We start from the raw sequence: 24,757 nt of genomic DNA on the forward strand, positions 1-24,757 counted from the left end.
AGAGGGGTCCTGAGGGAGAGGGCACAAGCAGAAAATGCAAGTAGTGACTGTAACATAATGCATATGCATGCACATCTTTAATTCTGACACTAGAAATTTTTTGACAACCAGATTTGATATTCTTAGAATAATGATCATTATCGTAAGAGAAAGAGCATAAATACAGAAAAGCAGCATTGTTCACATGAAAAAGTAAACAACACTGAAAATGTACCTGTAGGCAGATAGGAATATTCAGTAGTGCTGTAAAGATTCAAGGTTAACAAAGGTGGTGACACATTGTAAAATTATTTTTGCTTGAAGCTTTTAATTTACCAGCAAACATTTATTATAACTGATGAATACTGGAGCATGAGTTTCCTCTGTTCCAGACCTTTTTCCCTTTACACATATCTATACACAACTACAGAAGATCATTATTCCAACTTCTTCGGGAACATATTTTGTTTAATTTCATGGCATAATAATTTACACAATAACACATACGCATACACACTCTTACTTCATTCACCTGTTCACTTCTTTGTGATCTTTGCCTATGTGAAGAACAAAGGTAGAGTAGAGATTTCTGTATTTGCTTTAACGACATGATGAAGCAAATTCTGCTCCCATATAAATGGGATTATATAGCAGGGCTGAAACCTTCTGATTCATAAAATGTATGGATTAGTTAGCATGCAAGTGATAGCAATAATTAAATTTATTCACGTGTATTTACACGAGTGCCTTCACCACGAGCTATTATTAGCACTTATAAGCTAATTCATAATGAGGTAGCAGAACTAAGCATGATGATGCTAGCAAAGTGCTTGCATTTTACACGTAACTTCTAGAGGAGCATAAGATCATGTCTGTTCCTGTTTTGGCAACTCGCTCAATGTACGTCAAATCATGCAGCCCTTCCTCAGGTAAAAATCCCAGTTCAAACAAATGTTTTCACCCAAGGAAACAGTCAGAAGCCAAATAAAAGTACTACTTTTATAAACAAAACAAATTTTGACTGGGCTTTGCCACCAGTGCTGAGCTGGACTGAGCTGCTCAGATGCCTAGTACTTGCCAACTTACAGAATACACTGCCGGTCGGAGCTCGGTGCAGTCACATTCGCTCGCTGAGCTTTTAAAATAAAACCAGACTGACATATAACTCGAATTCTGGACCTCGTTAAAAAAATTCTAGGCCAAGGGTCATTGTTTCATATGCCTTAATGTTGATAGGGCAGTCATGAAGTATAACGCTCCAGTGTGAGATAATAAAATGCCTTTAGTACATTCCTCTGCCTCACTAGATGCAGCAGTCACAAAAGAACAGTAACACACAAGTGCAATAGATAATAAAAGAGAAGGTAGCCTGTTACACACTCCAAATGCTTTTGTAAACTTATTTAAAAACACTCATCTATTGCAGTAAAGTTAATATACTGTTTTATATTCACATTTATGTCCAGTTTCTCTGGCTCTCAATGAATAATGACAGCACCTGATTTACAACATTTGTTTCAAGGCAATTTAATTTTTCCTCTGGCATCAAACTAGTCACCTACCAGTCCATGGATAAGAAAATCACTGTTAGTTCTCTTCTAAAGAAATAGTCTGTAAGGTTTAGACAAGCAGAACTATCTTTTCACATTAATTTTAAGTTAAGGATAAGCAAAGGATTGACTGCTAAAAGAGAGTCATCAGTCCCACACAGTAACTAAAAGACACATCCTGTAGACAGTCTTTGCAGATACACAGCTTAAAGGGGAAAGAAGTTACTGTGATACCAATGCTTTGTTAAGAAGTAGATAACAGCTGAGATGATGTGCTTCACACCTATAATATTCCTGAAATAAAGATAGATGAGGACTCATCTCATGCACAGCAAGTATTCAGCAGTATGCAGTGGAGAACCACAGATGAGTTAATCAGACTGTATTTAGATCATTACATTCATAAAAGAAAAACAAGCTCTACTAATTAGTAGCAACTCCCACTATGTCTTCCTTGCTAAAAAAGGTGTTCCTGCCAGAAGGTGACTAACTTGAGACAAAACTCTAGTGAAAGCATGGCAGACTGTAAATTTCTGAGTCAGTAGGTCAAATTACAGAATAGTATTCAACAAGTTCCCAATTTATAATAAAACTACAAAATTACTTACTTGGATTTTAGTTTTAAGCTAGTTAATTTAAATATGAAAGGATTTAATGTTTTTCTTTACATGAGGTCAATGCTAAAATTCTGAAGCAAGACAGCAACGATAACAGAAGATTTTCATTATCTGTATCAAGCGTTTGGCAAGACATACAGACATGCTCAAGAGATTTACAAAATCCCCAATTCAAAATTTTCCAAAGCTAGTATTTGGCAAAGCCTGTTTCTGACAGATGAGATGAAAAGTAATCACAGGTGAGACACACTGCACTGACAGAGACTTTGGGGATCAGCCACTCAAAATGCAAAGTGGATTAATTAGCAGTGTCCACCTTTAAACAAGAGTTCTGGGAATCGAAAAATTAAACCTGCATGGACCCATCAGAAGACTACAAACTCCAACTGAGGCAGAAAAGCCAACGCGCTGGAATAGATGGAAAACTTTTAGAACAAACAGACCCTGCCGTGCCTGGAATCTGAGGCGCAAACCATACAGGAGAAAAGGAAGCTGTGATTAACACCTCGTCAGGGGAGGGCAGAGATGCAGTAGGATAGTGAAAGGAAGGTTCTGATTTAATCTTGGCACAGTTTGATTAGATGTGTAATTCTTTAATTTCTTTGCTTAAACCTTTAATAAACATTTGTCTATTTGGGTCACCACAGATAAATATCTTGACCTGCATTCTACCTGAACTCTCCTTTATTTAATGACTAATTGATTACTGCACAAGTACTTCTCTGATGTGTCGGCATTATTATTTTACAAATGGATCCTACCAGCTCATTCCCAGATGTATAGTCTTCAGATTCAATAAGCTTTCTGTATAAACAACAGATTGAATGGCCTTTGTCCTTATTAGCTTATAGAAAATTAATTTCTTAGTGTTAATTTTTGGGCTTGGGCCAGTTGCCAAATGTGTAGGGCAGCTGCTAGAACTATAGACAATATCACACAAGTCAGAGATGGAAAGATCTATTAGGTTATTTCCTTCGACTACAAACTGATGAAGAACTGCAATCCATGAATCACATGCTTGTCATGTCCTCTATAGTATATACTCAATTGTGTTGGCTGGTTTTAAACAACTGCAGCCACAAAGCCTCTACCACTTCATTTATTGCTTCATACTGCTCTAAAACAGACATGTTTGAAAAATTTAATAGTCAGTAAAAACATAATAGCTTTACAGATTACGAAGCAAAGAAAGAGCCAATGCACCCATCCAGTCTGATCACCTTCACAATCAGAACTACAGTTTCAACCAGTGACCCTCACATTAACCCTCATAATGCAAGGCTCAGCTCAAGCATGTTTTGAAAAACATTCAGACCCTAAGGGCTCCGAGTACTAAGGGGACTTACTTACTCACGAGGGACTTACTGTCCCTCGGCAAATTATTCCCATGTCGAATGACTACACTGTTTTAAAACTGTCTTTGATTTCATATTTAAATTTCTCAGACTGCAGATTACAGCTACTGAACCAACACTGCTGGGTCTATGTCTGCCAGCAGATACATTCTGCTGTATATTCTTAGTGAAACACCTGTGATGCTACATACCTTCAAAGTTCTTCCCTCCCCGTCCCCCATACTTGTTTCAGAGTTATCTGGGTGACAACTCAGACATTCTCTACGCATTCAGACCTTTTAAAAAAATTTTTCCTTGAATAACAAGTCCTAAAGACATAATCGCATTTTGCACTCCTCTGAGAATCTCTTCAATTTTATACATCCCTGGTGTTGAAATGCCCAGAACTGACTCGTCAGAGAAGTCTTCGCGACATCTGCTCTATTTCATAGATCCTTGACAAGATGCATGTACACAGGCAGCCCAAAGTAGCATTTGACTTGTTGGCTCCATTTATCTCATTTACTGGCCCTTAAGGTCCCTTTCAGCATTACTGCTTTCCAAAGTAGTTCCTATTAAATATTTTATATTTGGTTACTATCTCCCGCACTGAATCTCATTCGGTTTTCTGTGTATCCTTGTGGATCTTTGAAGTGTTCTGTATCGACTTCTGTGTCAGCAGTGATGTTTTTAATGTCTGCAGCTTAAATATCAGATAAGAAGCACACTTCTGACATTTTTCACTACAATTTCTCATAAGGATCTTCATGTCCCTAACACTGATACTGTGGCATGCTACGCTCCCCCCACCTGCCACGTTTCAGATATTAAAAGAGGCAACCAGCTAAATTTTAATACTGTAATAAATATCTATATTATCTATAATTTAAAAATTATAAATATTATATTTAACTATATTCGGTAATTAATGTTTCTAAACATAGACAACAGCAATAAAGGGAGCAAGTACCACTTTTAATAGTCTGCTCCACTTCCCTATTTCAACTGTTATAACTTCTATGCTACAAAATACTACGTGGGAAACAAAGGTTTCAATAAATTAAAAACATAGAAAACAATTATCCTTGACATAACAAAAGCTTTCTTATGCAGAAACTAAACATTTGTGCAAATTCTGACCTGATACCGTCTTAATAACAGATAAGGATAATAATGAAGTTCTTCACAGTTAATAACAAAATTCTGTACCGAAGAGCTTTATGCATATTATATGAGGCTCAGAATGAACCTGTGAAAGATAACAGAGATAAAATAATCAATATATGTATACCATTTGGGCTCTTCAGAGGACTGGCTCATCTTTTAACCACATCTGTGGAATGTGAAGTAAAATAAGCCTTGATTTTGATGCGAATCTATTAGCATTCTTGTAAAACAAATAATAAAAATCACTGCCTGGAAGCACTGTTTTGGAGATTAGAAAACTGCCAAGTGATAAGGTTAACACAGTTAACTAAAACCTTCGCTTGTGACCTGTCTCTAGACAGCGTCTTATTCTGATTATGCCTATTTTTTGCATTTTTCCTACTATTCCATTAACTGATAAACTTCATTGCGTATACTGGACATAGGTAAGCATTTCAAAGTAATACTATACAACCTATAAAGAAGAGGCAATCCTGTGTTATGAGCACAACCAGAGTATTTCCAAATGTTTTAAATTCCAGCCAGCAGAATGGGGGTACCTACGGCTTTCTCATCACTACAATTTGTCATGTTTCATCCTCTGAAACGACAGCTCAATGAAACTGGGCTTTCTACTTCTTCTCTGTTTTCTTCTAGGATGACTACAAATTTCAGTCACAGTTATCAGCTTATCACACAACTGCGGTGACCCAGAAGCATGCCGGAAGCATGTCTCTAACCCCCTGGGTGCCCTCATATTAGTAGAAACAAGCTACATTCAAGACAAAAGTCAAGAAATTAATTCCAAGATGTGGAGTTATGAAATGCCATTGAATTTGGTAGGCATTTAAAATCAATCAGGTTAGATTACTAGGTTGTTTCTTGTTCTGCTGTTCTTAAGGAAATAAAATGACCGATCAGAAAAACAAATACATTAAAATACTTGTCATCTGTTTTCAGATCACTATCTCTAAAACAAATATGGAGAAAATATTTTTAGAAGTAATTAAATCAGCCGAACGCAGAGAGCCTGTAAGAAAGACCTACTTGTAGTAGAGAATTTCTAGGCAACTGTCCCTACTTGTCTTCTTCCTGTTCTGGTGGCTCATTGGAAGCATCCAAAGAAGGGTCCAAATCTGAAATTACCAACACAAGCTGCTTGACGTAAGCCAGTTGAATAACTCCACCAAATACAATTATTATTCATATGAACAGGAGCAAATGCTCGACTGCCCAGTCAGCAGCTTTTCGGGATGTTTGCTTTTCTTGTATTTGCACACAGATCAATATATGAAAAAAAGAGGAGGAATTCTCTAATCTGAGGAAATTTGAAACGCTTTTCAAATTAATTGAAATTTTGATGTATCAGTTGTGCAAGTCAAGCTAAAAATCAACAGCAAATTTATCAACTGAGATAAACAAATTCCACACTTTTCACCTGCTTACCTTTTTAATTTGAGTAGCGATTGATTTCAGTGCAACCACTCACATTTATGAGGTATATAAATGCTGCCAGGACTCAAACTGTTTAAGCCGCTACAAGTGGCAGCTGTATTGAGACAGAGCAGGTGTGTATTTGCCACCTACCAGAATAAGCAACGCGGCCAACCCCAAACTTGCACCCTAGAAGGCTATGCATGAAGAAGTTGACATACACTTCAAAAGATCTCTTTCTGCATCACAGGAGTATTAGCAGGTCCTCTAGTTCTCCAGGAATGATTGCTTCGGAAAATTATACAGATGTTTTAAAACTAATTTAACACCTTATGTTTCCACTTCTTGACTTGAGTTAGCTTGGTTTTTCAGCTTTATCAGCACACTGATACTTATTTAGGATTCAAGCTTCAGAATATTTTCAATCAAAGACTTTATCAACATCATCACAGAAATGTGTTGATGTCCTCAGAGGACATAAGGAGACTTTAAGAGAGGCAAGCAACCAGAGAACATTACGGCAGGAAGGAGGGAAAGCAGCAAGATGGGAAGCTCCTGCGACGTATTTTTGGCAACTATGTTGTACACCCGAACTAGACAACTATATTTCAAAGAGTACTCAACTAATGTTTTTTTCCCATGGGCATACAAAACTGCAAATTACATCATCATATACTGAAAGGGCAGCCACAGGGAGAGCAGTGCAGGAGACTATGGTTTTTTGGTGACACGGGGAACCGCTGTCAAAGATTATCATCAAAACATGATCTGAGCTGGCAAAGCTAACAGCCAAACATCTCCACTTCGTGGACTATCCTTGCTGCTTCCAAGCTGGCTGCAGGTTATTTCTGTTTCTGCATTCTGACTCCTAATGCAAATTTCCCCAGTGGGAACCTACAACCTGAGCTCTGCCAGCTGTCTAGAGCCCAGATCAATTTACATGAGTTCACAGCCAGGAATTATATTTTGTTTCATGACCACACAAACTTAAAGCTTTGGAAGAAAATAATCTGAAACCATTTGAAAATGGCAACTCACTGCCATTTCTCTTAACAGAGGCTTCTTGCCATAAATTTGACCTTGATTCAGTATCTTAAGAGTTCTTACTGAGCCTGACAGAGAAACCTAACTGAAATTGTAGGCTTTCACATAGCGTTCTGCAATGTGAAGGGATATGTGGGGTTTTTTTCTTTTTTTCATTTTCCCAAGCAGGAGGTACATAATCATTCTTTCTAATCTATTATAGAAGCAACAAATGAACAAATAATTCTACAAAGATTTACACAAAAACCCAATTGATTTAGACTGTTTACTTATTATGGCTCTTTATTTAACATTAATAAGCATTGTTTAAATTCTAAAGTAATTGCATATAAACATGTTTATTTTGTTGTATGTACAGCTGTATTATTGTTTAAAAATGCATGCAGTATAAAACTGTCTTTCTACCTTTTTTTTAATTTTACTTTCCAGATCTTTATGATTTAGGTTTTTTGCCATTATTAGCCACCAACCAATTTATAAGACACCTACATGAAAGCTCAAAAAAATTCCACTATAGTTGGCTGGTAAAGTACAGAAAATGCTTTCTATTTGATTTTGTATTAAAAGGAAATTGGATATCACAAGACTAAAATGGTGATGTCAGCCAGAAAGATACTTTGAGACAAAACGCAGAAGACTGTCTTCAGAGAAAAGATGTAAACAAAAATGAGTGACTGAAATAATGTGGACCACTTCAGACATGGACAAGAGGTACTAGGGATCAGGAATGAATTATTATGCTCTAAAATGATCCAATAAAAATCGAACTGTAGTGCAGTAATCAGAAAATGTATTGGAAAAAAGATAGGTTATAAAAAGAAAAAGGAGCTTTCAAGTACTGTAGTTTATTAGCAACTATGGAGAAATCTGTATTCAGGAGATTATATTTCTAACAAAATATGCACACAACCAAACACAGCTGAATTTGCTGTTCAAAAGGAAGCGAACTATAAAAATTAAAAAGCTAGAATGGAGACAGAATCACAGGCTAGAATAAAAATAATCAATGCAACCATCAATAGGAACGTCGAGATGAACATTGTACTGACTGAACACACAGCCACACAGGCTTGAGGAAGAATGACTCAATTATATTTTTCCCCATGGGCAAAGACATAAAAGATAGTTGTAGACACATTCAGCACATCACAAAAAAGCATTTGGGCAGCGCCCCTTGTTAGAAAGGAAGAACTGCAATTCTAAACAGTGAATAACTACCGATGCTCTGGAAGAAAAACATTCGGGCTCTATTGCCTTCGGCAGTGAAGCCCTGGCAGACTGCAACCCCTGTGCCCACCTTCACAGACGCTCACCAGCACTTGCTAGGCCACAAACTTGCACAAAATGGGAGGGAGGGCTTTCCTTTATCGAAGCAATGGAGAAGCTCTGGAACAGCCATGTTCTTACCAATTTCTGAGCTGGGAGAGGGAAGGGCTGAGGATTTGTGAAAAAGGCACAAAACCCTTAAGTAGTTTGATGATAAACCAGGGCAAGGGAGAGGTGGGACGCAAAGGCTTCCTCGTGTACCTGCACCACAGATCATCTCTCATATTCACTTCCTATCAAAGTAGGCAGATTTCTCAGGACTGCAGCATCCCTTATGCCACTAGCACTGAGAAGAGATCAAAAGACAGCAGGGACTTGGTAGAACACGAACAGCTAACCCCCAACGCATTGACTACGTATGAGCAAACATACACCGCTAACAACTGAGGGTGGCAGCTTCCTCAGAACAGCAGCTTCTAGCTCCTCTCTCACTATGCCACAAAAGGATGGCTCTTTCAGTCACATTCAGGCTACTGAGATAAAAATGTATCTTGAGAGTCAAGATAGCACATTAAGATGTGAATAAGTTGACTATATTGTTGCACCATTCCCTGAAAGGGAAATCTAGGTTGCAAAGCTGTGCATAAACATGGCTTTTCATTGATGCTGAACTAATTTGAATGAGCTATGACAAAGAAAACATACATCACCTTACTTATCAAGACATGACCTCTGGCCAGGCCTAAACCAAGTCTTTTATAATTATACCAGGAAGACAACCACCATCATAAGCTAGGTGCATATTCACTACCTCCATCTTGACCTGTCAAAAGCAGTTTCCGTGACTAGAAATATGACTTCATCACTATCATCTTCCTTATAAAAGGAAATTATGTAATATTCTGGGAAGTTTTTTAGTCTCTTGAGAAAAATTCTCAAGTGCATAAAAATAAATTTGGAGATTTTTCCCTTCACCAGGAGCTTTATGCCTTTACAGCAAGAGTTCTACCCCTACCTGCGATCAGCAGCATAACCTAAAGCACCATCCCTTTCTGACAATGGATGAGAGAATGCAATCCATCGCCGCTCCCAAAATGCAGCCATATTGCAATCAGTAAGATCTGGCTCATGCAGACCACCAGCTAGAAGAAATCACAAAATACACCACTATCTTATGAAGGAGTTTGAGAACCTGCAACAGTAGCTATTATTCAGGTACGTTCTGCTTCTAAGATTTTTGTGGTAATCAAAAGGTGCAGGCATCCATAAATTGTTTCATCATAAAGAAAACAAATGATGGATGCCCCCTCCCTGGAAGTGTTCAAGGCCAGGCTGGATGGGGCTTTGAGCAACCTGGTCTAGTGGAAGGTGTCCCTGCCCATGGCAGGGGGGTTGGAACTAGATGATCTTTAAGGTCCCTTCCAACCCAAACCATTCTATGACATTCTATGATATGAAAAGTCTCTAGCACTGAGCTGTAAATACTGCACCACTCATCAGATCCCATTGACAATGCACGACTAGCAAGCAGTTCTATTATGTGATCCCAACATCAACAGTTCAAGCAGATTCAAATCAAGTAAGATTCAATTCAAGTAAACTACATCAGATACTTTCTGACTGTGCAACTGGAGGTATGTTTATAGCAAACTATGCACAAAAACGTAAATTCAAAGCATGCATTATGATTCTGCCACTTCAATAAACAGTAAAATACTTGCTCTAAAAGAGCTTAGCATGACTGGACAATAACGGAAAGTTTGCAGTCTCAAAAGCACTGTTTGGGGAAAAGTTAATCAAATGTGATGTTCTCAAACCGAAAGTGCCACTTGAAATTGCTGTTGGACAAAGCAATGAGAAGGGCACTTAAGTCTAAACAACACTTACCGTGGCTTTGGTACCTATAAAGTGCATGTATTAATTTATATTTTACATTTACTTGAAAATAATTGTAGGCAGAGAGAGAAAGTCATATTGCATTTACAGTTTAAAAGCTACATTGAAAGATGTGAGTAATACCCTTTTGATTAAATGTATTTTACTCCACTGACCAATTACGGAAAACCTGGGGTGTGTTTGTGGCATGAAAGACCCCTTTTTGCTTGCTGTCTTTCCATAAGACAAAGGCATTGCTTGAGAGTGTAGGAGAGAGCCACTTAACACTGTTACAAATGCTAAACAACCCACCAGTGAGTTATAGCTAAGTGGAGTGACAATATGGTGAAAATCCTACAGGCAAACACACTACACCACAACGAAACTTTAACATTAGGTTCATTAAAGAAATGGCTTCATCCGTTCCTACAGGAAATATACCTTTGACTCTTCCTTGGCCATGGTACTTGATTGATAAGAAATGTTACAGTATTTTGGAAAAGACAAGAATAAAGCACCATGAAATATTCCAAGCTCATTTACAAATGTGAATTCATTTCAGCTTCAAAGCAAGTGACATGCTTACTACATTGATGTAAACAAGCCCAAAGCAACATTTGGTAATGCTCATTACAACGACTAGATTCAAAAGCCAAAAGAAAATTAACAGTTCATCAATAACATTCAACTGTTCCACAAATATACCCCTAAGATAAGACAACATTGGCTGCATCAAACTGGAGTCATACTCTGTAGTATTAGCCTAACCAGTGCTAAAACTATATGGGATCTTCAGAGAAAGAAAAACAGGGAGAAAGTCTAGTAGCTGGAGTCACAGAAATTCAAAATCATTGATATTCATGTGTTCACACTTCTTTAACATGCATATCATTTGGGGATAGGAGGACATTTAATAGATACAAACATTTCTCTCTTAATTTGCCTGTAGTTAAAATACTGATGCTTTTTCTTCTTTTAGTTCCAGTGCACCACGCTGTCTTGATTACATTTCTAACTATGTCAGAGAAGATATAAAATCCCTCTAATGTACAAAACTGATGAAGTGGGGAGAGAGGAGTGCTATGAACCACAATAAATACTATATACAGTTTAGAAGTACCCTTAACTTTTGTCCCTTGGGTTTCTTACATGCTTTTGGTAGCTTTTAGAAAGGTTTCTAGCAATAGAGCTGAACAACCTTGACCTGATGTCCTAAGCCATCCTCACTTCCAGGCATTTCCTCCCACATAGAAATCTTTTAGGAAGTGTGGTTTCATGGAATAAAAAACCCTCCAGATCACTGACTTTCCCCAGCTCCTTTTCTGGATAACACCCAAGGCAAAGGAACATAGTTACTTTACAACATTTGGTTTCTGTTGCCTGAAGGGCTGCTCCTCTGTACTGCCAATGCATCTCATGGTGAACAACTTACGATCAGATGCTGACACGTGCTGCTCAATTGAAAGTCTGTGTTGTGAAGCACTCTATAAGATCTACATTGTAAATCATCTGGAGTAGAAACTTAAGATAAAGAAACAACACTGGCAATATAATCATTCATCAGAATATGTGAATCTAATTAAAATATTACTCAAAAAACAGCTGTTAGGGAGACGAAACAGCCTGCAGGAATTATTTGGTGCTCCTAGACCCGTATTCCAGAAGAGCTAATTATACATAATTCCTCTTATGCTCATGTTACAAAATATAAAGTCAGGGTGTAGAGCTAGGTATGATTAAAGAAAACAAAATTAATATCTAAAACACTGAATTTCATTTTGTAAGACCTGTATATGAAAGCAAGTTGAAACAAGCAGTGTTCAAATCTCCATTATTCTGTACAAACTAACTCTAATTTCATATACAACTTCACATTCTTATCCTATTTCCTATTGTCGAAATAAGAAATAGTCTATTATGTCTGGTTTAGCTTTCACTTTTAGAAGACTATGAAGGTTGCAGCCATGGGAAGCAGCCACTTTCTCCATTTTCTGTGTTTCTTCTAGATGGTCTGACCAAAGATATTTGCTACTATCAATACTTACCATTTGTAAGATGAGGATATGCTAATATTTGTAACTTTGAATAATACAGATTTATACTGATCTTCATCTTACTCCTAAGCCCAAGAGGAAATGAAATACTAACAAATTTGAAAATGGAAGATAAGACTTTCTCATGTAATTTAATACACAATGAATTAAATGGGTAAAAATGAAAAAAAGGCTGAAGAGGAAGAATGAGCAATCTTTTGTCATCCATGGTAGGATGACAATAAATTCTCAGAAGATCTCATACTGTCAAGAAGAAGTGATATTTAGATTAAACCTTGCTAGACCCTAAAAGGATAATTTGTCAGTATTTTCCACTTTTCTACCAATCCTGTACTCATTTGCTAGATCCTTTCTTTTTATCTCACTTACAGTATTACAGTTTGGAATAGCTGAAAAGCATTTTGCTAGCGGGAAGAAAAAAGCTCTAGATATCTTTGTATTTAAAACCATACTGGCCGAGGGTATAAGGAATCGAATAAGAGTAATTTGATCTTATTTATCTAGTAGCCTTAACTATAATCTTCTATGATCAGAGTTCACAAGTTTTCCTGTTAGCCTTATTTTGCACTAATGGTGTTCCACTGGCAGCTTTCAGCAGAACATCCCAAACTTTGATGAAAAACAGGTTCCAACTGTCAGGAACACTTACATTTTAAGACATAAGTGAGAATTGCTTATATTTCTGTCCTGGTTTCGGCTAGGATAGAGTTAATTTTCTTCCTAGTAGCTGGTATAGTGCTGTGTTTTGGATTCAGTAGGAAAATAATGTGGATAACACACTGATGTTTTTAGTTGCTGCTAAGTAGTGTTTATACTAAGTCAAGGATTTTTCAGCTTCTCCTGCCCAGCCAGCAAGAAGGCTGGAGGGGCACAAGAAGCTGGGAGGGGACACGGCCAGGACAGCTCATCCCAACTGGCCAAAGGAATATTCCATACCATATGATGTCATGCCCAGTATATAAACAGGGGGGAGTTGGCTGGGAGGGGCGGATCGCAGCTCGGGAACTAACTGGGCATCGGTTGGCAAGTGGTGAGCAATTGCATTGTGAATCATTTGTTTTGTATAGTCTAATTCTTTTAGTAGTATTATTGTCTTATTATTATTATTATTATTACCATTATTTTTCATTCCTTTCTGTCCTATTAAACTGTCTTTATCTCAACCCATGAGGTTCTTTTTTTCCCCGATTCTCTCCCCCATCCCACCGGGTGGGGGGAGTGAGTGAGCGGCTGCGTGGTGCTTAGCTGCCGGCTGGGGTTAAACCACAACAATTTCAAAATAAGTATTAAACTAAACCAGCATTAAACTAAAATAAATAATTTATTCCAAAGGATATAACTATAAAATATGACTGTAGGTTGTTTCCGTAAAGCGGATTTCTGATATTCTAATACGTGTTAAATTTTAACCAAAAGAGATGAGAAATAAAACATATTATAAACTTAGTAATAAAACAACATAAATAAAACATCAGGATATACATGTTGATTGTTTAGAATGGAACTGTTCCCTGCAATACACTAGTCCAGAGATTTACCATGAATTCTACATGAGGACATGTTTAACAACAGAAAAAGTATTTTGTTCAGTGTCCCCCTAGTCTCACAAAGATTGCTGAAATGAAAAGTCAGATAATCCTCACACTTTCGCACTGCAGCACTCTGACAGAAGGCAGGCGCTTTACTGCCTATCCCATCTCATTTTTCCCCCCTGTGGCAGCCTAAATAAAGTGAGTTCCCAAGAATTGCAGCAGCACTGTAACATCCTTTTGCACTGTAAAATGTTTGTGGAAATACTTTTCCTGCATGCTCATTTCCACCTGAGAAAGTCAAAAGGATTTAAAAGAAAGAAGGAGCAATAATTTATCTTGCTACAGGCTCCTTAAGCCACATCCACCATCCTTTCTGCATAACACAGGGGAGGAAAGTCAAGTCATTTTTTTTTTTGAGCTCTAATGCCCAGTTACTCATTTCTCAGATAAAAATTAGACCTGACTGTTCTCCTCAAGCTTCCTTCCCTCCCTCCCCTCTTTTAGCTACCCATGAAAGAAAACAAAACTGCAGGGCTAAAAATATTACACAACCTTGTGCAAATGCACAGATACTTTTTACTATGCTGTGGGCAAAGGTCATTTGGATTATGGAATACAAAAAATGTTTCTGCTCTGTTCTAAACACTGTTTCGTTATCTTTAATGAAAGTAAAATATTAAATACTGTTTGATATTTGTCTTTAAATTAGTGTTCATTGTGCTTAAAAGAGAAACACAAGGGAATGTTTTATCATTGTGTACTGATTTTAATATACCATATGAAAACTGTAAAGATTAAAATAGCAGATATGCAGATGCAATGCCCCTGTCAGTCAGAAAAAGTAATGAAGATAGTAATTTTAAAAGGCAGAATTTTCCCCACAATACTGACAAACAACAACTCATCATTAGCTGAATTTACATATATGAGCAATTTCATAAATTGTTTCAATACCAGGGGCACAAGTGCAAGACTTTCATGATATTACAACTGAGGTGATGTTACAGTGCTTACAGAAGCATCTCACACTTATCCAAAGCAATCCAGATGACTTACATGCTTCCTTTGAGACAGTAACATTTCCAAAGGAACCACTCTGTGGTCAACAAAAGCATCTTACACTCTTAAGAACTCCAGCAGAGCAGTTACAATGTCATTGTATACTCCAATGCTCCCCAAAAGGCATTGCTATGTTACTGCAGAGATTCACCTGCTTCCTTTGACACTGAAGGAGGCTTCTTTGAAACAACAGCAGAAGCAACCAACATAAATACCATCTAAACACTAAAAGAGAAAAAAACACAACAGAAGCAAAGGAAGTCTTTTATTAAGGGAAGATTAGTGGCCCTCTTCTGTCAAATATCTGAGAGTATCATATATCAAATATCTGACAAGCTACAGTAAACTCCAGAAGCGGAAGGAATTTCACCATGGGGGCTTTGCATTTTAAGTGATGAGGTTGCCTTAATCTGTTAGGTGACTAAAACCATCCAACAGACAGGAGTGTACAAACATGAACGCAATCCATGCCACAATAAAAAGGCAAAGTAAAACACACTAGGAATGAAGAGAAAAATATTAAATGGCACAGATGGAATGGGATTAAGACTGATGTTTACCTTTATATTTTCAAGGCTACTTACACATATTTGACCTAACTGCTCTACTTGTACTTGCAAATTAGTAACTCATTTTCTTAATTGCACCATTGTAAATAGAGAGTGACAGGACAGGAGCTAATGGAAATACTTCAGATACAGCCATCGTTATTACAAACACAATCCTGCATAGAGAGTCAGTCACACGCATACTTCTTCTCAGAGCATGTATTGTTATTATAATGTAGCTGCTGGTAATAATTTCCTGGAGAAATGAGAAAGCCAGAGATCAGCTTAATGCCTGGCTTGTTTACAAAATAACAGTAAATAACAGCAACATTAATCCCAATGCTCTCACTTTCTTGCATTAAACACAAGACTTTTATGAAGAGCCAAATTCAAGTCTGATTTAAACAGGTGTGAATTCACAGTAGGTCTATTGACACACACCATAAATTAAATGAGAACCTTGTCCTTAGCTAAATCCTCCCCATGTCTGAACAACTACAGCATTCACAAAGCTGCATTTCTCATACAGCGTCAGCAATTCCAGTATTTCTTTTACTAATTAAGCACCTTTATCCCTTTAACAGATACTGTTAAGATACTGAATCTGAACTGTAAAGAGCTGAGGTGACTTGCCCAAAAGTCACCCGTCTGCCCAGCAATCAAAGTGAAAAAAAGGCAGAGATTTTGGGAGAGTCAAAAGCTGTGCTAGATGGACCGCTGCTCCCAGGGTATAAAACAAATACTTAGGTGAATTACAACAGATTAATCTTACATGTTTCTATGTCATTAAACCCAGCTTTGATCTGTAACCTACTAATTTCCCTACTATATTTACTTATTAATATATGGCTAATATTATTATTCTATCTTCGCAGTCTGCTGTTTAAAATTATTGATATTATTAAAATTAATTGTTCCAAATAGAATATGATCCTGTACACTGATGTTAAGAAAGAAGTTTCCCAATAATTTCTGCAGGAAAAAGGAAACAACTACATATTTTCATAGCTGGTTTTTTTTTTTCCCGCCTCTTGCTTTGTTTTTAAAAAGACAAATATGTTATTAAAAAAAAATCCCCTGGCCAGATTTCAAGCACTCTAAAGCTATATTCCATAACCAGTCTAGTGGTATTTCAGCCTGTACTAACACCCTAATTTCTTGCCTACAAATCTCAGAGAAGCTGTTGTGAACTATAGCCAATGCCTTGTTGTCATAAAATAATGCAGCCAAAGGAATTGAACATGAATCTGGCTCCAAGACTGAGTGTGCATTTCAATGTACACTCATCCAGTACCGGGAATCCAGTACCCTGCTATTGGTTCTCACTACTTAGTAGAGAAGGAGTAACTAATTGCATAAAAACATCTAAGTACGTGTCAGGAGTAAGCCAAACAACTCAACCTTTAAAGTACTTCAAAACAATCTGACAACCTAAAACAGGTTAAAAATTGTGTTATTGTAGAAATGGCTCAAGTTCCGTACTAGCTCTCAGCTGAGATGTAGTAGCTAAAAGTAAGAGAATTGATGGTTGTGCAAACAAGTCCAACATGGCTCAAAAATGGATTATGGCATGGCATGAATGCACTTGAGGTAAAATTCATCGCGTCACAGCTGCACAGACATCTTGTAAAGCAAACATAAGAACTGCACGAACAATTTAATGGGGAAGAGTATATGGATACAAAATGGACTGTAGTCTCCTTTTTAGTACACAAGCTCGTGTGCGATGCAGATCCATGTCACATGATGCAGTTTTAGATAAATGTCTGAAAACCGCCCTTTTTGTAGATCAGGGTTCTATCCTCTCCTAGACCATAGCTTTACTCCAGAAAAATAAAAGAAAGAAATAAATTTGCCAGCTCAGTAATCTGGCAGACTAACACACTGAACTCAATGTTCTGGTATGCTGCAATGACAGATTCCATTGTTTCAGTGAATTGAGGGTAAATGCAGTCTTCTTCAATGCAATAAAGTAACTATTTTTGATATTGTTATTCTGTAGTGTTTCTGTCTGAATTTACATTCACATATTGTAGAGTAATACTGTTCATGTTTAAATAGAGCTATTTATACTGTACCAGAGATAAGCAATGATCCCCAAGAAACTGGTCATTCATTACTTGCAGTTAATATATATTTTGCTTAGCCTCAGGCAAAGCTGAAGGCAGTTTGTGCACTAATAGGCTATTATTAGTTGCCAGTAACATTGACAACACTAATTTAAATGGGAATGTTGGTGTTTCACACAATCTGTTCAATGCTGCCAAAACAACCGGAGTATGCTTAAACAGTGATTATGACAGAGTCGGTGCATCTATGAAGGAAAATAATCCTCAAATAAATTCTCAAATTGGGCTACTCAGAATACATAATGAAGTATATATACTGTGTCAGGGAACCTCCTGCTAGACCTTTGAATGAATATGAGAAATTCAAGGAATATCTAAACAGAATAAAATTTGCAAAAGTATCAATGTAAATCATCTATCAAGCCAAAAAATTCAGATCAATGTAAAGCAAAAAAATGTTCTGTAAGCAGGTCTACCAGAGTGCACACACTTAATTGTCCTAATGTGACCACAAAAAAAGCTGTTCTGCATTTGTAGCAAATTGTGCTCATAGAGAAAAAAAAAACCAAACCAAACCCAACAACAAAAAACAACTGACCTTTTCAAAATACAGACAATAATAGCAATTAGTTTTCTCAAGCAATGCAACAACTGTATCTTCCTCATTAATTTTACTCCAGTTATAAACAGCTGTGTTCACATGCCATTTGGGCAACCCTTCGAAAGCCAGAATTTCTAAATATCTATTTTTACAGCAATTAGACTAGCATTTCATGAACTTCCAGCATTTCATGAACTTCCAGCAGCTGATCTTATGCACTCACCCATTTTCACGCCACAGAAGTTACTGGCTGGCACAAAGAAAGTCTACTTCCATGGCAGGAACTGACAAGGATAAATGCAACATTTGTGGCTCTCTGATAAAGCCCCTGGCACAAGTGACTGCATAGAAACAGAAAGATGTACCATCTATTACTTCATTTAAGTAGAGATTTATGAACTTCTGTATGCAAAGAGTGCTTTGTTACTGAGTGCCAACCCAGATGGAAAACACGCTGCTCTCTGGATCAGGAATCTTGACTATGAACTTACCTGTGAAGTACTAGATAATAAAAACGAATATAGCTTGAACAATTGTCTTCAAAATTATCCACATTAACTTTCAAGACTGTAATTATTACAATGACTCAATGCCACAGGAAGCACTGATACCTACTCTGTCAACCCTGCCTGGAGACAACTAAAGAGTTCCAATGAGCTTGTGCTCTCAGTTTCTCTCTCTTCCACCTTACTCTTACCCTCACTTTCCTCTCCCAGTTATTTAGTTAAAATTTGTATTCAAGTATGTAAAACACGAATCCTTGATTAAAAATTTTTTATAAAGCTGACAAAGAACCAAATATTAAAGCCACATGCAAAAGGACTACTCTGTTCTATTCTAGACCATGCAGGAAATGAGTTTAAATTGATTAAAATAATTTTCTGAGACAAACATTTAGAAGAAACCACTCCATTCTTTGTTGGTGAAGCACAATGATTATGTGTCCCTATCTTAATGCCACCTAACCCATGGTTCCTGCACTGTAGGATGATGAAGGTAAGAAAAGCATTTCCTTTACTACCTATGATAATCTTCATCTATAGCAAGCCGACTTATTCAGTGCAACTCGTACGGCTAGCAAAACATCATGAATACTCAGCTGCACCACTGCATTCCAGACTGAAATATATAACTTGGTTATATGCTTAATCTGTTTTTAATACATTGGCTTCCCAGCACCTTAAAACACAAATGACCGTGTGTATTTCTTAGTCTGAATGGTACAAGTATGCACATTCCTTTCTCAGGTAGCATTCCCTTTAAACCATTTTCATAGTTAAGGGCCAACCAACTCCAGGCAGACCAGATTCAATTCCTTCAGCCACCATCTAAAACCAAATATCTTAGGAAAACATGCAAAAAAACCCCCAACCCCAAACAAAAAACCCCTACACGCAACAACACTTTACAGAGGATGGATCCCCCACAGAATGTGGCAGAAGCAGGAAGCTAGAAGGCAGGCCTCCATTGATCGGCGTGCAAATGGGGTGGCACCTGAAAATTAACTGATTCTAGCAACGCGATACAATGTGATAGCGCAGAACGCTTAATCCTCAAAGGAGTTTAATTAAAAATGAGCTGTGCACTAAAATATATATATATTTTTTAAACTCATGCAGATAATCTAATGTCTTTGAACCTATATTGGACATTATCATGTATTGACAAACATGCAGATGAAATTATAATTAAATTACCACCTTTGTATTTGACAAATGCAAAACACATAACTATAGAAATGACATTTGTGACTGAACTCTCTTTCATCTTATGACGAGAGATCTACTAAAATGTATCGCTGTCAACACTGAAGTGTCAGTATGCCACTGTCACTGGTTCCCCCATCTCTTATCCAGTTAAAAATACATTTTTAACTACATTTAGACCTGCCATAACACGTAGCTATTAAACACAGAAATTCAAACATGAGTTAAGCTCGTTGATCTTAAGCATGATAAATTTGTTTACTTACTATACTCTTTAAGGCAACATTTAGAGCAGATTTTCATCAATTCTGATGCATAGAAAAAATTAATTCCCTCCGTGTTACTTAATTAAATACACATTTTCCCCTTCTGTGACACACTAAACCATAAGAAAAGCAAATAAGTAAAAAGATCCTGAAAGAGAATGAGTATTTTTAAAAAAACAAAACACCCCCCCCCCAAACCTAACCCAGAAACCCACCCTCCATATGCAGAGAAATACAGAACTGAGCTATAACAAAGACCTGTTCAATCTGTCCTACTGATAAAGGCATGTCTTCAGCTATAGCCTGAAATTACAGGTAAATAGAGCATTTAGGATTCCAGGTGGTCTTTCTGAAGTCACCTGGCTGTAGAGTCTTAAAGCCACACCCAGAAGCCAGCACATGCAGGATCAATTCTACACAAAATGTGATATAAGTGTACATATATACATTTATTTTACAATCTAATTCATAGGCCACTAAACTCAAATGATAAATGTCCTATGGCATAAAAATGGAGAATGTGGGAAAGTAATTGGTCTGTAGAAGAATGACGTTTTAACAAAAACATTGTTTCATTTTTTGTCTTATTTTCCATCTACACTATAAATACAATACACATACCAAACAACCCTTTCACCTTTCATATAATACAGAGACCCAAGAAGGAAGGGGCAAAAAGAAAGGGGGAGGAAAAAAAAAAGAAAAAAAGGAAAATAAAAGAGAAGTAGAAAGTTTCAAATAAATTACTACTTCTATTCAGTACATTAGGCGCATTTCTTTATTACCATTCTCCCCATCAGACTTCCTTTCATGGTCAGTGTCAGTGAGGGACAATGCTGAGTTTGCCCGGCTTGACAAACAGGAGCTGTGTTCCGATTTCATCCCCCTCATCCACATCCTCAGGGCATGATCCGGGGACGCACCACCTTCTGTTTCAGTATCCACATCTGAGCCCACCTCTAGTGGGTAACTGTGCTCAGCTACACCGTGTAAATCTGTTTGATAGCCAGAGCACAGAATATGGGGAGTCTCACAGAATTCCATGTCTGGAAAAAACAAAAGTTCAGAAAAGAATTTAGAAGTGAAAAGCAATATACCTTTGATTTTCTTTTGGAGAATCTGTTTTGAGAATTAACATCGTTAATACTATTAGAAGACTTTTTTTGGTCAGTGACTCCCTCTGATATCTAATCTACTATAACACAACTAAAAGAGTGCAACTCTGTAAAATATATAATCCTGCACTGTAGTTCTGCCTTTTTGTCTGATAGAAATATATATTATAGCTCAAATATGTGTACACACCCACACACTGATAGTAGTACATCCATTTATCACTGAAGTGAGTACTTACAAATACAGATATTTTCCTGTTTTTTGCCAGAAAGGCAACAGCTCTAAAATTAATCTCAATGTGTTTTTATCATAGGGAAAGCGTAGAAAATTTGCAAATAGGTAATTTACAAAACAACATTTGAAATATTTGGTTATTCACAGAAAACAAAGAAAGGGTACTTACCATTGGCTTGCTCTTTGAGAGTGCTGTCCTTGCATATTCACACCAGTGGGTTTTGGTTCTCCAGTGCTGGTAACCTACAGGAACTTCCTAGAAGAGCAGTGACTACTAGGACTGTACAAGTGCCATCTCATGACACCAAGCGATCAGAGATTTTTAAGAGTTGTACAGTGCTCAATACTTCAGTTATTCTTACTAAACACCGCAACTGTAGGGCAGTAGAAATCCGAGGACAAACGGAAGGTGGACAGCACCCATAATGTGAATATGCAGAGGAAACACGCTCGAAGAACTACAGGTAAGTAACACACATCAGCAAATTACAACTTCCCTTTGAGGTAGCCTCTGCATATTCTCACTTGTGAGAATCCAATTACAAATGCAACTCCCAGGGAGTAAGACAAGGAGTTCTAATTAAATAAGGATTACAGAACTGCACTCCCTAATTGAACACCAGACCTGGGATGCCATCTTGAGAGACTAAATACAATATCAAACATGCATACAGTATTCTTTCGATTTCTAGAAAAGAAACATTAGAGACAAGAGTCATTGATAGAGGCTGAGAACAAATACTCTCTTCTACTGTCATCCTAACTAAAGCTTTAATTTGCCAAACTAATCCACTTACCAGCCAGTGAGAGGAATGGTTCTTATTTTAAGCACACTCTCCAAAAATAACAAAAAGCCCTGGTATTTTCTTGAAGATATCAAACAAAATCTACAAACCAAATGTTAAGCTAGAATATGCTGAGGTGGCTCAATTTTTAAGTCATCTATCTCTGTATATCTTTCCTTTGCCATCAAAACATTCCTGAAGGTCTCAGTTGTAGTGACAGATCACATGGGCTGGCTGTCAGCTCAGGGAATGGCAACCTCTTTTCTAGAGGGCAGGGGAAGAAGGTGGGCAGCAAACAGAAAGAAGTAGCCATGGCCTCACTTTCCTATGTAAGAGTCCTGGAAGATCACCCTGTCTCCCTGGTGGTGTCACTGCATCGGCTGTCCCATCCCAGCAGCACCGGCCATCACTGCTCCTGCTCCTTTCAGAGCAGCATGACAGATGCGGGGCCCCTCCAGAGTGCTCCGTCACCGCTCTGATCTCTTCCCCTTGTTCACGGGAGGAGGACCTGGTCTCAGCCCTACACTTGAGAAGCTGCAACATGTGTCACCTTCACTAGCTCTGTTCTCCAAGTCTCTCAAATGCCTTGAGGCTGACCATGAGGTTCGATGGAGATGGCTAGGAGAAAATAGCCAAGATGCTGGGAAGCAGCTGCATAGTTTCTGCAGTAGAAGGAATATTTGGCACGTGAACTTTATCTACCATTACAATGCAGTGTTCTTCATGCTCTCTGGGGGCTGTTTAAAACAGGCACTTGGCTGATTTGTAGAAGGAAGGAGGAAAAGTAGTTCAAGGCAGTACCTGTGGACACAAATGGAAGCTGAGACTGGACGCTACTGGTTCTCAACCCTACCCAGATGCTTGTAAGAGAGACTTCGAAACCTGTAAGACCCTCTGGAAAAAACTCTCCTTCCCCTATGGCTAAGATGGTAAACACGAAACATTCAGTCTTCAGAGAAGTCCTGTTTTTCTAAGATTTTCAAAGCTCATGGGACATGGGAGACACAGAGGCAATCTCACAGGAAGTTATTGGATATAGCTAAGTACAGTGTTGCTCATACAATGCCCTATTTTTAAGTATCATTTTAATTACGTATTATATGCACAACAAACAAGCTCCGCTTGGTTTAATCAGACAGCGTGGACCAAATCTTTGTGTGACACGAAGAGAGCAGATATTGATGTTGGACACTGCAGCATCACAGCTGCATGACACTCCTAACTTTTACTTTCTTTTTGACAGCACTAAATGAATAAAATCACCTTTATACAAAATATGGTTCCAAATGGTGCATGTCAATTCTTATTTTTTCTTTACCAAATTCAAAAAGGACTTGTACGTAAACCAAGAATTAAAAAGCCAGCAACGGTCCCAGATTACTAACCCAGAGCCTAGTATCAATGAAATACAGACTGAATCATATAAGCAGGCTGATTCAACTCCACTCTGAAAGGACTACATTGTTCATTTAAATTGAGGTTGTGGATGCCACTATTTCACCAAACATTTTTCAGTAACAAAGAGGTGAGTCAATGCTTTCTTGTGAAACAGCTGATTTAAAGTTCTGCTTAATTGAGCCGAGCTACTATAAAAAAGTGACAGGAGCTTCACTCCACGTACTGCACCTGCGCTCTGACAGAAAGGTAAAAGCCAAATCTTGCTGGCAAGTAGCTCACAACTAGCAATGAGCTCGCTTGTCACATGCAGGGGTACAGTCCAGATTGTCCACTCCATCAAAAATTTATGATGGTTAAAAAATTCTTTAGCAGATGACATTAAAAAGAGGAATAAACGTATACGGCCATTTAAAGAAGTATATTATCAAAGAAAATTAAGATTTAGCTGTTAAAACCATATAAAATTCAAGGAAAGTAAATTAGGCTCATACATTTGGACAGTTGTGTTTAAAGACACTAGCAGGTCTTTAGTGCTTCTCGTAAGCGCTAATGAGAAGGTACTTCCAAAGGGGGATAGTTTATTGATGTACATCAAGAACAATTTATATTGCAAAACACACTTAATTCTTTCCTCATGAAATAAGAGAGCCAACAGAATTAATTATCAGCCTTAATACTGGTCTCAATTTTGACTGAGGCCCACACTGCAGAAATAACCTCCAATAAAACTGCCCTATAACCTTTTTTTTAAAATTCTCTCAAAAAGCAGTATTATTCTTATTTTTTAACTTAGATTTCTGTAAGCTACTACAGCAACACAGGGTTCTTAGAGCATATCTCTGTCAACTAAATTCCACCTTGTGATCTCAAGAAGCATCTTCTGAACCTCCTTCCCCTTCAAAGCAGATTTCTACTTGTTTTCACCTGCTGAGGAACTTCCCCGTAATTACAAATCTTCTCCTAACTTCAAGAACCATGTCAGCTGATGCCAGGTCCTCAGGGAGCAAGGATGCAGGCACTTCTCTACACAGATGTCCACTCCAGGCAGATGTCTGCCCCTAGCAGTCTGCAGCCCACGTTCTCCCTGTTTGCAATTGCATACGCCAAGGGGAAAATTCATCCCAGTAAATCTCACAAATGCTAA

At 37.7% G+C, this 24,757-nt stretch overlaps 1 protein-coding gene across 1 annotated transcript in view; it reads right to left on the reverse strand.

The window, feature by feature from the left end:
• The window catches only part of TENM1 (teneurin transmembrane protein 1), an 840,514-nt gene that overhangs the window by 207,620 nt on the left and 608,137 nt on the right, over window positions 1-24,757 (reverse strand). Inside the window, exon 6 of the mRNA XM_050901608.1 lies at window positions 20,866-21,126. Coding sequence (XP_050757565.1) covers window positions 20,866-21,126 — 261 coding nt within the window. The remainder of the gene's footprint in view (window positions 1-20,865; window positions 21,127-24,757) is intronic.

Source organism: Gymnogyps californianus, chromosome 9 (assembly GCF_018139145.2).
Source record: "Gymnogyps californianus isolate 813 chromosome 9, ASM1813914v2, whole genome shotgun sequence".
NCBI lineage: Eukaryota > Metazoa > Chordata > Aves > Accipitriformes > Cathartidae > Gymnogyps > Gymnogyps californianus.